Source organism: Mustelus asterias, unplaced genomic scaffold (assembly GCF_964213995.1).
Source record: "Mustelus asterias unplaced genomic scaffold, sMusAst1.hap1.1 HAP1_SCAFFOLD_2186, whole genome shotgun sequence".
In the NCBI taxonomy this organism is placed as follows: domain Eukaryota; kingdom Metazoa; phylum Chordata; class Chondrichthyes; order Carcharhiniformes; family Triakidae; genus Mustelus; species Mustelus asterias.
This window is the reverse complement of record NW_027592131.1, coordinates 817-17,500: the sequence shown is the minus strand read 5'-3', so window position 1 is coordinate 17,500 and position 16,684 is coordinate 817. Positions and strand designations below refer to the sequence as shown.

The 16,684-nt window shown below is 42.3% G+C and overlaps 1 protein-coding gene across 1 annotated transcript; it reads left to right on the top strand.

The window, feature by feature from the left end:
* Positions 1-2,862: 2,862 nt before the first annotated feature.
* On the top strand, positions 2,863-15,533 carry LOC144489432 (SWI/SNF-related matrix-associated actin-dependent regulator of chromatin subfamily A member 5-like; the record flags this gene model as incomplete). Its single annotated transcript, XM_078207300.1, has 8 exons — positions 2,863-2,994; positions 3,916-3,982; positions 8,115-8,226; positions 9,375-9,601; positions 11,343-11,496; positions 11,744-11,888; positions 12,977-13,112; positions 15,389-15,533. Coding segments are annotated over 8 exons (1,118 nt in total), but the record flags the coding sequence as incomplete, so codon positions are not given.
* Positions 15,534-16,684: the final 1,151 nt, after the last annotated feature.

The following is a 16,684-nucleotide window of genomic DNA, read 5'->3' as shown; positions in this document are numbered from 1 at the left end:
ACATATCACTGTGTAATCTAACAATTAATCCAGTTCCCCTGGATTCCTGCTCTGTAACATATCACTGTGTAATCTAACAATTAATCCAGTTCCCCTGGATTCCTGCTCTGTAACATATCACTGTGTAATCTAACAATTAATCCAGTTCCCGTGGATTCCTGCTCTGTAACATATCACTGTGTAATCCAACAATTAATCCAGTTCCCGTGGATTCCTGCTCTGTAACATATCACTGTGTAATCTAACAATTAATCCAGTTCCCCTGGATTACTGCTCTGTAACATGTCACTGTGTAATCTAACAATTAATCCAGTTCCCCTGGATTCCTGCTCTGTAACATATCACTGTGTAATCTAACAATTAATCCAGTTCCCCTGGATTCCTGCTCTGTAACATATCACTGTGTAATCGAACAATTAATCCAGTTCCCCTGGATTCCTGCTCTGTAACATGTCACTGTGTAATCTAACAATTAATCCAGTTCCCCTGGATTCCTGCTCTGTAACATATCACTGTGTAATCTAACAATTAATCCAGTTCCCCTGGATTCCTGCTCTGTAACATATCACTGTGTAATCTAACAATTAATCCAGTTCCCCTGGATTCCTGCTGTGTAACATATCACTGTGTAATCTAACAATTAATCCAGTTCCCCTGGATTCCTGCTGTGTAACATATCACTGTGTAATCTAACAATTAATCCAGTTCCCCTGGATTCCTGCTCTGTAACATATCACTGTGTAATCTAACAATTAATCCAGTTCCCCTGGATTACTGCTCTGTAACATATCACTGTGTAATCCAACAATTAATCCAGTTCCCCTGGATTCCAGGGACCCAGGTTCGAGTCCCGGCTTGGGTCACTGTCTGTATAGTATTTGCACATTCTCCCCGTGTCTGCGTGGGTTTCCTCCGGGTGCTCCGGTTTCATCCCGCAGTCCAAAGATTAGGGTTAGGTGAATTGGCCATGCTAAATTGCCCCTTAGTGTCAGGGGAACTAGCGAGAGTAAATGCATGGCATTATGGGGATAGGGTCTGGGTGGGATTGAGGCCGGTGCAGACTCCATGGGCCAAATGGCCTCTTTCTGCACTTTAGGATTCTATGTACTAATCTTCACCACAAAAGTGATGCACAATCTCCAAAATAATTTGTACGGTGCTGTTTATTCTGAAGTGATTGTGGATTTGAAATTGACTGCAGTAACAGCTCTTTTAAAATGGTTTGGAAAGTAATAGTAACCCCTCGCACAAAACAATTCACTTCTAATTCTTAGCTATCGGCATCGTCGTACGGAACAGGAAGAGGATGAAGAGCTACTGTCAGAAAACAGCAAGACAACCAATGTCTGTACAAGGTTTGAAGAATCCCCATCATGTGTGTAAAGCCATTTTATTCATTATTTCATACATGAGTTAATGTCGCTCAGTTTTCACTACCTTTTCCCAATTGCTTTCACATTTTCAGTCACCATTCATCGATGTGCAGTGTTCAATTTTGTCAAAATTAGACTTGTGGGACATTTGAGACTGTTGTAAATAAATCTCCAAAAACAGCACCTCCCGTTCTCCTGGTTTAATTGGCTGTATTTATTGGCATAAGGGGTCTTTTTAATGGAACAATCTACTGATGCTGAGAGACACCACGGACTCACTCCAGCCTAACTTGTAATCTGACATCATATTTTCTGACTGGATATTGTGGATATTGAGTATTTTGAGGTCAGATTCAGCATGAATAAAATGCAGGGTAAAGCTGAAAGATCTCCCTCATGCCAGTATGACATGCCGGAAATCAAACACTGGTCCCTGTTGCTGTGAGGCAGCAGTGCGAACCGCTGTGCCATATTCAACCAAATTACTCCAGGGGTTCAGAAACTTCTGGGAAAGTTATTGCACCATCAATTATTGAGGCTCGATAGTTAATCTCTGGGTTTTAACACCAGTGGAAGAGTGGAGTGGAAATATTTGAATTGAAAATCAAAGATCAGATCTGCTTATTCAGACCGTAGTGTGATCTTGTTTTAAAAGCTTTTTAACCAGCTGCTCCTTCCACAACCATTGCTTTTTAACCAGCTGCTCCTTCCACAACCATTGCTTTTTAACCAGCTGCTCCTTCCACAACCATTGCTTTTTAACCAGCTGCTCCTTCCACAACCATTGCTTTTTAACCAGCTGCTCCTTCCACAACCATTGCTTTTTAACCAGCTGCTCCTTCCACAACCATTGCTTTTTAACCAGCTGCTCCTTCCACAACCATTGCTTTTTAACCAGCTGCTCCTTCCACAACCATTGCTTTTTAACCAGCTGCTCCTTCCACAACCATTGCTTTTTAACCAGCTGTCCCTTCCACAACCATTGCTTTTTAACCAGCTGTCCCTTCCACAACCATTGCTTTTTAACCAGCTGTCCCTTCCACAACCATTGCTTTTTAACCAGCTGCTCCTTCCACAACCATTGCTTTTTAACCAGCTGTCCCTTCCACAACCATTGCTTTTTAACCAGCTGCTCCTTCCACAACCATTGCTTTTTAACCAGCTGCTCCTTCCACAACCATTGATTCGATTTGAAAGAAATGCCATTCAATTGTGGACGGCTCTGGAAGTTTCCATATTCGCGTCTTGCAAGTTATCGATAACCGTTTGTAATCTTGATGTACTATTACTACACTTGCTTTTTGCTTCCTAATGCAAAGCATTTGGTGCCACTATATCTGAATTAATTGGAGAAATGACAGACACGAATAAACACCTAAAAGATCAGCGAACTTTTAAATGCAGTCTGAATCTACAGTTGTGCCAGGAGTATGATTCGAACTTGTACCCAGTTTGTACAGTCATGTTTTTAAATCTGCTAAATTTACAGCTCTCTGAAATAGTGAGAGAATTTAAAACAACAAATGGATTATTGCTCACGGATTCACCACTTCAGAACAACCTGCACGAACTCTGGGCTCTGCTCAACTTCCTCCTCCTGGATGTCTTCAATTCGTCTGCAGTAAGTAATGAGAAAAGCAGCTTGACAGAGACTGTACCGTTTGTCTAAGGTTCAATTACAGTGTTTCAACCTATTTCTTTTTGGAAGGCATGAGAGAATGCTGCAAAGTTGTGTCTTTTTCATTTTTGAAGCTAGTGTCAGGGGAAGCTGTCCAACTTGCTGGAGGGTGTTGTGTGACACCATTGTTCCTTGCATTGGGAGCAGCCAGGTAGCTAAATGGCCGCAGTCTGTGTATTAATTTGTCCACCTGCCCACATTTTGTGAGCACTATATTCACCATATGTGTGCCGATGCAGAGTCCAATTGGTGATGTCTGCTCCTCTAACCCTTCAAACTGCTATTGACCATTCCTGATGCTCAATGTCACATCTGCCTTACACTGCGAAGCGGATTTAACATGCTTGATGTTTCCTTCAGCAAAACTGTCACCTTGTGTCACAATTCTAAACTTACATTAAAAGCTTGCTGGGGTGAGAGCTTACTTTATCCATATCTATCTCAATCCACAAATTAGCTATCAGAAGTATTTTAGTATTTCTTTTTTTTTGTTAAAGTAAGAAAAGCTATGTTTCTAACTGAATGCCTAACTGCCCATTCTTCCTGTGTGGGTGTCCTGTAGCTTGTTACAGAGATGGGAGTAGGTGGTCCAAGGGAAAAAATGATTTTTTTCCATGTTCAATTGCTCACCTGCCGAACAGCTGAAACTGATTTGCAATTGTTATGAGCAGCTGGGCATCTGTTTTATGATATCATTTGTGAACGATCTAATTTGGATGCTACCTTTTTAAATTGCCATTCTTGTTCTTCTAGTGATAAACAATGTAATCATTGAAACCATTGGATGAGGCGTTGATGGAAGTAACACAATATGCTAAAACGTTTGGGGTTGGCATGACTAGAGCCACTTGTTGTTCTTTGCAGGACTTTGATTCTTGGTTTGACACAAACAACTGCTTCGGGGACCAGAAGCTGGCTGAGCGATTGCACATGGGAAGCTTCTTATCTTATCTGTATTCTGATGCTGGGACGTCATTAAAATGCAAAGCTATTTTGGGCCCATCGCCCTCAGAAATATTATTCACAAAGTTGTATATTTGTGTGATGAAGTGATGTGCCTTGAGAGTGTTTGGGGCTAATTTGAAGAAACAGCAAGGTTTCTTTTCTTCATTTACTGGGTGTGGATGTCGTTGACTAGACCAGCATTTATTGGCCATCCCATGTTGCCCTTCAGAAGGTGGTGGTGAGCTGCCTTCTTGAACCACTGCAGTGCCTGAAGTTCTAGGTACATCCACAGTGCTGTTAGGGAAGGAGTTCCAGTTTTTTTGACCCAATGACGGTGAACAAGCAGCGATATGTTTCCAAAGTCAGGATGATGAGTGACTTGGAGGGAAACCTCCAGGTGGTGGTGCCCCCAGGTACCTGCTGCTCTTATCCTTCTAGGTGGCAGTGGCTGAGAGTTTGGAAGGTGCTGCCTAAGGAACCCTGGTGAATTCCTGCAGTGCATCTTGTAGATGGTACACACGGCTTTCACTGTTCATCGGTGGTGGAGGGAGTTTGTGGAAGGGGCAGCAATCAAGTGGGCTGCTTTGTCCTGGATGGTGTTGAACTTCATGACTGTTGTTGGAGCTGCACTCATCCAGGCAAATGGAGAGTATCCATCACACCCCTGACTTATGCTTTGTATCTGGTGGAGAAGCTTTGGGGAGTAAGGAGGCGAGTTACTCACCGCAGGATTCCTGGCCTTTGACTTGCCCTGGTAGATTTAGAACTGTTAATTCATTGATTAAAAATGTGATGGCAAAAACTGAGGATCTATATTCTACTAACTGTTTATCCCGAGCAGTGTTAAATTTTGAGTTACTGCGTGTGAATTACAAATTAATTTGACTTTTATGAAGTGATAAAGAACATAAGAACATAAGAAATAGGAGCAGGAGTACGCCATCTAGACCCTCGAGCCTGCCCTGCCATTCAATAAGATCATGGCTGATCTGAAGTGGATCAGTTCCACTTACCCACCTGATCCCCATAACCCCTAATTCCCTTACCGATCAGGAATCCATCTATCCGTGATTTAAACATATTCAACGAGGTAGCCTCCACCACTTCAGTGGGCAGAGAATTCCAGAGATTCACCACCCTCTGAGAGAAGAAGTTCCTCCTCAACTCTGTCCGAAACTGACCCCCCTTTATTTTGAGGCTGTGCCCTCTCGTTCGAGCTTCCTTTCGAAGTGGAAAGAATCTCTCCACCTCTACCCTATCCAGCCCCTTCATTATCTTGTAGGTCTCTGTAACATCCCCCCTCAGCCTTCTAAATTCCAACGAGTACAAACCCAATCTGCTCAGTCTCACCTCATCATCAACACCCCTCATCTTTGGTATCAACCTGCTGAACCTTCTCTGCACTCCCTCCAAGGCCAATATATCCTTCCGCAAATAAGGGGACCAATACTGCACACAGTATTCCAGCTGCGGCCTCACCAATGCCCTGTACAGATGCAGCAAGAGATCTCTGCTTTTATATTCTATCCCCTTGCGGTATAGGCCAACATCCCATTTGCCTTCTTGATCACCTGTTGCACCTGCAGACTGGGTTTTTGCGTCTCATGCACAAGGACCCCCAGGTCCCTTTGCACAGTAGCATGTTGTAATTTTTTTCCATTTAGATAATAATCCAATTTGCTATTATTTCCTCCAAAGTGAATAACCTCGCATTTGTCAACGTTATACTCCATCTGCCAGATCCTCGCCCACTAACTCAGCCTGTCCAAATCTCTCTGCAGACCTTCTATGCCCTCCACACGATACGCTTTTCCACTTATCTTTGTGTCGTCAGCAAACTTTGTTACCCTACACTCAGTCCCCTCCTCCAGATCGTCTATATAAATGGTAAATAGTTGAGGCCCCAGTACCGATCCCTGCGGCACGCCACTAGTTACCATCCGCCAACCAGAAAAGTACCCATTTATTCTGACGCTCTGCTTCCTGTCGGATATCCAATCCCCAATCCACGTGAACACCCTACCCACAACTCCGTGTGACCCAATCTTCTTCAGCAACCTTTTGTGAGGCACCTTATTAGACACCTTTTGGAAATCCAAAAACACCGCATCCACCGGTTCCCCTCCGTCAACCGCACCAGTCACATCTTCATAAAAATCCAACAAGTTCGTCAAGCTCGACTTTCCCCTCATGAATCCATGCTGCGTCTGCTTAATCGAACCATTCTTATCCAGATGGCCTGCTATTTCTTCTTTAATGATGGATTCCAGCATTTTCTAGTTCCACCACTTCTTGCAGACATGACTTACCTGCGATCCACTGGAATTAAGTGGTGGCTCTATTCGTGTAACGAGAATGGTTTCTGCCCAGTCCAGCTGCATCCCACTTAGAATGGGTTAGAACTGTTAAAGGGCACAAAGCTAAATGAACATTTACCAGGTGTTCTTGCATTCAGTAAATAGTGCCTGAAGTAAACATGGCATTTAAGGTGCTGTAATAGGCAACTTAGAAATTGATGAGACGAATAGATAATTATTGCCTTTCACTCGATGTAGGCAACTACCACAGCTGTTTTTAATTAGGGTGGACATTTTAGCCAGATCTGAATAATTTGAATCGCTTCAGATATTACATAATATGGTGAAGGGGGAGAGATTTCTTCCGCTTCATTTCCTCTCAATTATTTTTTCTGTGGCCATATATTGAACTCCTCAGTTGACCTTGGTAACAAGGCCCATTAAGCATCCCCACGGGCTGTTCCAATTGCTGATCCCGACCTTGATAAGAGCATTTCAATTGATGCTGGATCTCCAGTCGAACTGCTTCCTGATCAGGAAGACTTGCTAAATTAAAGTGTTTTTATCACATTTTGGGAGGTGCAGGGTAAGGGAAATAGAATAATTTTTATTTGCTGAAATGTCTATCCACTATTTGAGAAGCTGAAATGGGTTGGGGGAGAGGTGGAATGGTAGGTTACAATTACTCGGATTTATCTCCTCTTCTGTTCACACTACAAGCTCCATTTCATAACCATTCACTCCAAACCTCTGTCTGCTTCCTGTCTGTCTGAGGCTTCACCAAACTCTTTGCAATTGTGATCTCCTAATTGAGCCTGAACTACATTTCCAACCCCATATTCTCAATATTACCAATACCAGCACCATAATATCGCCCGCCCTTGTTCAATCCCTTAATTAGCACGAGGTTTTCCTAAACAGCCTCCCACCTTGCACCACGTGGAAGATTCAATTCATCAGAACTGCTGCTGACATGAACCAAGTTCTGTCCACTGCTCCATTTGTGCATCGCTGATGGTCAACCTCCAGCTGTTTAGCCCAAAGCACTGGAATTCTTTCCCTAAATCTCTCTGCCTCTCCAGCTCATCCTTATTTAAGACACTGCTTTAAAAACTCCTTGGTCACCTCTCAATGGTTTTTTGGTAGCTCGGTGTCAAATTTGTCTGATAATTGTCCCTGTGATGATCCTGTAGACATCTTATTATCATAGAATCCCGACAGTGCAGAAGGAGGCCATTTGGCCCATCAAGTCTGCACCAACCCCACATATTTACCCTGCCAATCCCACTGACACCAAAGGTTTATTTAGCATAGCCAATCAACCTAACCCGCACATCTTTGGAATGTGGGAGGAAACTGGAGCAGACACGAGGAGAATGCACAAACTCCACACAGAGAGTGACCCGAGGCCAGAATTGAACCTGGGTTCCTGGTGCTGTGAGACAGGAGTGCCAACCACTGTGCCACCATGCCACCTATGTTAAAGGTATTGTAGAAATGTACATTGTTGGGGAATGAGGGAAGTGAATTTAAGGTTACTGTATTTCTTTCTCATAAAGGGCTGGATTCCAAGGTCTGATCTGTTATGTTGCAGAATAAAGCTGTTGACAATCTAATCTGAAGTTGTAGGTGTTTTCATCAAGTGAACATTCAGCCCACACCTGTAGATGTGCTTCAACCCATGGCTTGTTCAGCTGTTTTTGTTGAACCTGTGCTTCAGTCCACAGAACTGTTCAGTGCAGCTTTTGTAACATTGCATTATTTTGCTTGACCTTCTTGGGCATCATCAGTGTGTAAAAAGCATGTATTCTCACCTGAATTAGGTATTGAGACCCTTCCTCCTCCCACATATTAAAGCTGAGGTAGAAAAGAGCCTGCCGCCAAAAAAGGAAGTCAAAATGTATGTGGGCCTGAGCAAAATGCAACAGGAATGGTGAGTGCACAACTTGTGAATCTTAATGTGTTGCATTGTGAAGTACGGCATCATCTTGCAACAACTCATTGAAATTGTGCTGCACTTCAATCAACAATTAGAGCATTTGTAGAACGAAGGGAATAGATTCACCAGTGTAAGCGAGTGTGATTTTACCCAATGCATCAATAATAGGCTGACTCCCTACTATTGACCATCTTGCTTCCGTCTGATCTGTAAGATTTTTGTGTTTGGAATTCTAACTTCCCTCAATCATTTCCATTATTTTTGCCCGAAACAGAAGATCATCATTGAATTCAGACTGGACGATTGCCATTCAAGTCTGATTATTACAGTGCTTTCAAACTACTTTGCTCTCAGCTTTGGGCTTTCTTCTTTCAAACCCCAATGCAGCCCATTATTGATACCCACCTGATCAGGTACTAGTGAGGTGTCCCCTCCAAACTTATTAACCATGTCTATCATGGTTGGTCAAGTAGAACGCTGCAAAGCCCTTCAAAATGAGACTGCACCCGATGTAACACAATGTCATTGCCTCACGGTGATGCCAGGATCGCTGCCATAAATATAAAATAGTCACTCATAAATCAAACAGGAATTTAGGAGAAGATTCAAAAAAGAAAGTGGCAGAGTGGTTAGTGTGGAACTCACTACCACAAGGAGAGGCATGACATTGATGCATTTTAGAGAAGTTTGTTAAACATAGAATGGAAAAAGAAATCGAAGGTGTGAGGAGACTCTTATCATGAACACTGATCTGGAATTGTTGATCTAAGTGGCCTGTTTCTGCGTTACAAATACTTAATCCCAGAGTACTTCATATTGCTCGCATCCAAATGACATGGAAAGGAATATTCCCATCCCTTCAAACCCTGGCCACCTGGGATGAATTGTGCTTTATATCAAAGAACAAAATGTTGAGTGTGTATTTGTCGTATGATATGGGTTTCTATATGTGAGGCTTAGATGGAGCACCCTGTTCCCTGGTAGGTGAGAGGGGTTGGAATGTGGATCCTAGACTTTGTCCGAGGCACCTAGAGAACAAAGCATTCATTTTAGGTTGTAATTGCTTTCTGTTGAGCTCCATTAAAAAAATGAATTTATCTCCAAGTTGGTGTGATGAGCTTTAATTCTGGCCTTGCTGACAGGTACACCAGGATATTAATGAAGGATATTGACATCCTGAACTCCTCAGGGAAAATGGACAAAATGCGTCTATTGAATAGACTGATGCAACTGCGCAAGTGCTGCAACCACCCCTATCTGTTTGACGGAGCTGAACCTGGCCCACCTTACACCACTGACACTCACCTGGTAGTTAACAGTGGCAAAATGGTGGTACTGGACAAACTGCTGCCGAAAGTGAAGGAGCAAGGTCAGCCGCAGGCCTGGTCAAGGCTTTTGTTTCCCTTTCTGTCTTTCAATCTTTCTATAGGAAGGAGACATGGAGTGATTTGATAGTTTCGTGGATACTTGAGTAGCTCGGACGGGGTGGGGGGTGGCCAACATAAGGCATAAGGCCCAAATTAACGATTGCCAGGCCGTAAAGGGAAATTAATTGAAAATATTCCAAAATGTGTTATAAATTAATATGCAATAAACTCTGGAATCAGCAATGGTTTTAGTTATAGTAGGACAGGCAAATAAGCTTACTGAGATATCCTTGAGGAGATAACCAAACTAAAACACAATGTAAATTAGGTTTTTAGAATATGTTCAACAAATCTGTGATTAGAGAGTAAATATAGTAATAAAGTTCACGCTTTGTGAAATAGATGACATTGTCTCAATGGATTAAGAATTAGCTTAATGTTAAAGTTCCTATTTTGGGAGGATGTAGGTTTGGATTCAGATTCGATTGGAAATTCAAAGAGCACGCCAGTCACTCGAACTCGAATCCATGACCAAATTAGTTGAGACTCTGGAGACCAGGAGGAATTGAACAAAAACTACTGTGTAGTCCGATCCATATATAAGGACATCTGGTGGAGTGGAAAATCAAACATCCTGGTGTATAGATTGGCTGTAAACAACCGCCTGCATGGTTATTTGTGCATTTCCGAGTCCGATGTCAGACTTTGTCATGCTCTGGAGCAGTACTGTACCTGTGCTGCAGACTGATCAAAAGTAGAACAGGATTTTTAATAAATGAAAGGGGTTTGTGATGTTTATCCTTCGTAAGCATGCAAGGATTTCCACGAAAATGTCTGCAAAAGAATTTGAAAATGATGACTGATGACACCATGGCAGCATTTGACCTGTGCAGCAAGGTACAGCAGATTGCATGCTGTGATGTTTTGGGTTACAAATCAGCACAGGTTTTAATGAGTTAAAAACTGCTGAAAATACTCAACTAATCTGGTAGCATCAGCGAAGGGTCAACTCTGACTCTTCAGAACTCCCCTCTCCACAGATGCTGCCTGACCTGCTGAGTATTTCCAGAACTTTGCTTCCATCTATTTAGCTTTTATTTCACAAGTTTTAGTGACTGTTTAAAACAATAGTGTGTCTTGATCTGAAATCGCATCCTGTTTTAGTCATTCTGGCCTGCCACACGCCATCCACTGGGGCTGGGGGCTCCCAAAAACTGGCCGATTTACCATCAAATATTCTTCATGAAGAGAGTTGGATCACAGGCCTCTGTAATGCTTGATGCGCCCCATCCTCCTTCCGAAGGAATAGTTACAGGAGCCAAATATTTTGAAATTACGGGCTAACGTGTTTTAGCAGAAGGTGAATGGAATAATTACATGGTTTGGGATTGCAGCTATTTTTTGATTAGGGTTTAATTTTTGCTGCCCAATCTGCAGCACCGTCTCGAATCCACCTGGAATATAAAACCTTTGAAATCATTCCCATCAATCAAGGCAGCTGGGTCACATGGACAGTTCACATTGTATGAATTATAAAATTGGAGTTGGTTATGTGTGTTCATTTATGCCTCCTGTACTATAACTAGTTTACTCGATTACTCTACATCCTGCATGTTACCACTGGAATTTGGTTTCCATTATCCACATCAGTAGATGTAGGTTTTTGAAGCATTTGCGTATCTGCGCTGTGTTCTTGGCTACCGATCAACCGATCACCCTGATGAATGATCTTCTTTTCCACAGGTTCTCCGGTGTTGATCTTCAGCCAAATGACCAGGGTGCTGGATATCTTGGAAGATTATTGTATGTGGAGAAACTACGAGGATTGTAGACTGGATGGACAGACACCGCATGAGGAGAGACAAGTATGTTTCTTGCCCTGTGCTTTCAAAACTGAGTTTGTTTGAGGAAAGTTCCAACCTCTTAAATTGATCTGAGGCTCTATTATCTAAGTAAGAATTCTAGACTTAAGGTTACAAAACTGACTCAAGGTTTTCAAACAAGAAATATGAACATTCAATTTGAATCTAGCATCTATTTGTATTTTTAAAAATGAAACTTTCCAACAATTATTAAAAAGATTGGTCCCAATCGCTTGTTCAATTCTGGCATAACTTTTCTCTCTCATCCCTCCACGATTCTAGTTCTGCTTTCAATAGTCCTGGGAGCTCAACGTTTATTTTCATGTTAAGCACATGCGCTGGTGGTCTTGGTATAAATCTAACCACAGAAGATGTAGTAATCCTATACGACTCAGACTGGAACCCTCAGGTAGACCTCCAAGCTGTGGTAAGTTACTGAGCGATTAGTTATTTGTGTTCTGAAAGCCACGTACTGTTGAATATATAACTATTGTTGCTGGTTTTAACATCCAAGTGCACTGATCAAGCGACATTTGGTATTTTACTGCCACTGATAACCCCTCAAATCTTCCGTGTGTTGCTCCCATGGTTTCTTTAAAACTCCGCTCGAATGAACTGGTGGAAATATTTCAGCAGAGGCCTTCAGTTTGCTTCTCTTTAATGTGAATGGAGCGTGCGGTTGTTTTCAGAATTGGCGTGGTATGATTTCAGCTGACTGGGCATCTTGTTCCTCACCAATTAACTTCCAAATCCAATTGAGAGTTTGGAAATGAAATCCATTTCAAGTTTCAGTAATGCTGAGGTGTCACTATAAGGATCTGCCTTCCGTGATTCAGTTTTACACAAAACAACTGATGCACGGATTTTAATAAGTGCTTCGTGATTGCCTCGTGTGTCAAGGGCTTATGACTTCAAATCTCACTCATTTGTGAAGTTTGAATTAAAGTTTATAGTGAGCAGCAAAAGGGAGCAGGGCTCCCCAATTGTTCAGCTGGTTCACTAATATGCTTCAGGGAAGAGCATCTGTCAGTACTTGACTCCAATCCACAAACACAGTGGAGATTCTAATTCCCCTCCAGTGTGAAGTGGTCAGTTTCTCAATTGCTTCATTGATCCACCAGCCAGTTACTGGATTGCAATCAATGCATCTGAGATATAATTAAATAGGTCCAGGTGCTTCCTTGGTTTTCCCCTGCTGCAACAATTGTTGATGTTGACTGAGTAATTAGAGAGGGTTAAAACATGCAGGAGATAGCCATCCTGACATCATATCTTTGCGAGCTTATGATCAGCTTGGAGATTTCTCGGAAGTTTATTTATTCCCGATCCCCATGTTAAGGTTTTGATCATCAGAGTTTTTGTTTGAAATTCTTGCATTTCTGATTATAGAAACAATGTTTGCTGGAAAATATATGAATGTGGTGTTTTTACAGCTGAATGTAGAGGAATGTTAATTGAAATTGTTACATGATTGTGTGGATGTGCCATGTAACTTTAATTGTGTTCTTTTTTTAGGATCGCGCCCACAGAATTGGTCAAACAAAAGTAGTCAGAGTATTCCGATTTATAACTGACAACGCTGTGGAGGAAAGGATAGTGGAACATGCTGAAATGAAACTTAGACTGGACTCTATTGTAATTCAGCAAGGTGGCTGTTGAAGTTGGTTGTTTTTTGGGTGGGAACTGCATGGGGAGAACATAAGAACATAAGAAATAGGAGCAGGAGTAGGCCATCAAGCCCCTCGAGTGTGCCCTGTCATTCAATAAGATCATGGCTGATCTGAAGTGGATCAGTTCCACTTACCCGCCTGATCCCTATAACCCCTAATTCCCCTACCGATCAGGAATCCATCCATCCGTGATTTAAACATATCCAACGACGTAGCCTCCACCACTTCAGTGGGCAGAGAATTCCAGAGATTCACCACCCTCTGAGAGAAGAGGTTCCTCCTCAACTCTGTCCTAAACTGACCACCCTTTATTTTGAGGCTGTGCTCTCTAGTTTAGCTTCCTTTCTAAGTGGAAAGAATCTCTCCACCTCTACCCTATCCAGCCCCTTCATTATCTTATAGGTCTCTATAAGATCCCCCCCACAGCCTTCTAAATTGCAACGAATACAAACCCAAACTGCTCAGTCTCTCCTCATAATCAACACCCCCCATCTCTGGTATCAACCTGGTGAACCTTCTCTGCACTCCCTCCAAGGCCAATATATCCTTCTGCAAATAAGGGGACCAATACTGCACACAGTATTCTAGCTCCGGCCTCACCAATGCCCTGTACAGCTGCAGCAAGACATCTCTGCTTTTATATTCTATCCCCCTTGCGATATAGGCCACCATCCCAGTTGCCTTCTTGATCACCTGTTGCACCTGCAGACTGGGTTTTTGCGTCTCATGCACAAGGACCCCGAGGTCCCTTTGCACAGTAGCATGTTGTAATTTTTTTCCATCTGGATAATAATCCAATTTGCTATTATTTCATCCAAAGTGAATAACCTTGCATTTGTCCACCTTCAGTCCCGTTAGTCTACCAAGCACTGCCTCCCTGGTAACATTAATTGTGTTGAGTAACTCTCCTCCTACCAACCCTCTATCGTTAATATTCGGTAAACTATTTGTGTCTTCCACTGTGAAGACCGACACAAAAAACTTATTTAAAGTTTCAGCTATTTCCTCATTTCCCACTATTAAATCCCCCCTCTCGTCCTCCAAGGGTCCAACATTCATTCTAGCCACTCTATTCCTTTTTATATATTTGTAAAAACTTTTATTATCATTTTTTATATTTAGAGCTAGCCTCGCTTCATAACCTATCTTTCCTTTCTTTATCGCTTTCTTAGTCGTTCTTTGTTGTTTCTTAAAGTTTTCCCAGTATATTTCCTCAGTATATTTCGGTGCTTTGAGGTATCAACTTTAAATGGCATCGGTGAAACTTTGGGTACCATGAGCAGTGTCAATCATTCCCAGCCTTCACTCGAGAATTTTATCTTGCATTCTTTTCTCCGACTGAGTTATGGCACGGATGTTAAAGCTTTGTGTTGGGGATTGTGAATGCATTGGATACTCCCTCAGTAACCTGTTCTTTTTCAAATACCGCAGAACATTTTAAAATGAAACTTCAATATTTTCACAGGTAACTTCTCTAATCGTCAATGATTTTAAAATGAATTATCATTACAATACATTAGGACCTACCACCTGGAACTGTGCAATCTGGCATATGTATTCCTGACTTTTGATGAAATGTTCCTAAAAAATGAACATTAAACCCTCTGCAATCTTCCACAGAGTGTGAACAGCCAGTTAAAGTATGCTGTGCAACAAAGTGGGCTCAATAGTTTCCACTATCGCCCTTGTGTGTCTATTTATTAACATGTGAACCCGTCTCTTGCATTACTACAAGTTTAATGCCCTCCATACCAGGATTTTGCCTGGTATGGAGGGCATTAGCTATGAGGAAAGGTTAGAGAAACTTGGTTTGTTCTCACTGGAACGACGGAGGTTGAGAGCGACCTGATAGAAGTCTACAATATTATGAGGGGCATGGACAGAAGGGATAGTCAGAAGCTTTTTCCCAGGGTGGAAGAATCAATTATTAGGGGGCATAGGTTTAAGGTGTGAGGGACAAGGTTTAAAGGAGATGTATGAGGCAAGTTTTTTACACAGAGGGTGGTGGGTGCCTGGAACTCGCTGCCAGGGAAGGTAGTGGAAGCAGATATGGTCGTGAGTTTTAAGGGGCATCTAGACAAATCCATGAATAGGATGGGAATAGAGGGATATGATCCCCGGAAGGGTAGGGGGTTTTAGTTCAGTCGGGGCAGCATGGTCAGTGCAGGCTTGGAGGGGCCGAAGGGCCTGTTCCTGTGCTGTAATTTTCTTTGTTCTTTACAATTTCTTAACATCGAGACTGAATTCTTTCAGGAAGGTTCAGTCGATCAGAATCTCAATGAGCTGGGGAAAGATGAAATGCTGCAGATGATTCGTCACGGTGCTTCCCACGTCTTTGCTTCTAAAGAGAGTGACATTACAGACGAAGATATTGATGCTATATTAGAGAGGGGTGAAAAAAGGTAAAACTAACATCAGGAACGGGAGTGCCCCTTGCTCTGCGATTCCAATCCTGCAACTTCATGGCTCACCTGTTCAATACTCTTCTTACAATGCTGCTGCAATATTTTCATCGGCACAATAAGTCTCACTTAATCTGCATCTCAGAAAGTTCTGCAAACTGAGTATCAAAAGATAATTGCATTAAATGCATTGTACTGTGATGGTTTTGTTCAGTCTCTTTTACTTCATACCATTGTCATTGTGCCAAGAGGAGATGATTTAAACAATTGGATTCAACCCTTAATTTCAGCTTTGGAATTGTTTGTGTTTCCAGCAAAATGTTTTTGTTTAAAGCCTTTATTGTGGGTTTTGACAAAACGATTGAAATGCGTTCATCTGTCTTGGTGAAGTTAGCGCCATTGACTCAATCTTGCTATGCTCATGTAAAGTGTTTAGCTGGCAGCTAATACCCAAGTACAAATGTATATTCTGAAATGGTTGTCATCGGCTTCACACATCAATATCTTTGGTGCTAAACAAAAAATGTTGGTGTTTAAATACATTGCATCACTGGAACTAGTTTTCGATGCAATAGGAATTACACTATCTAAAAGCTAAACTAAAGTCCCATTATTTGAAATCTCCTTGGTTTTAAATACGATGCTATTGCAACTTCTGAAGGCCTGTGGAATATGAACAATTACTTGGAGTCATAGATGTTTACAGCATGGCAACAGGCCCTTCGGCCCAACTTGTCCATGCTGCCCTTTCTTTTTTAAAACCCCTGAGCTAATCCCAATTGCCCGCATTTGGCCCATATCCCTCTAAACCCATCGTACCCATGGAACTGTCTAGTATTTGTGCGGAACACAAGTCGAGACAAAACTTTGTCATAGAAGCATGGAAGGTAAGACAGGAGGAGTCCATTTGGCCCTTCGAGCCTGCTCCGCCATTCATTGTGATTATGGCTGATTGTCCAACTCCATAGACTTAATCCTGCTTTCTCCCCATAACCTTTTTATCCCATTCGTCCCAAGTGCTAGATCGAGTCACCTCTTGAATGCATTCAATGTTTTGGCATCAACACCTTCCCGCGGTAATGAATTCCACAGGGCTCACCATGCTTTGGCTGAAGAAATGTCTCCTGGTTTCGTCCTAAATGGTCTACCCC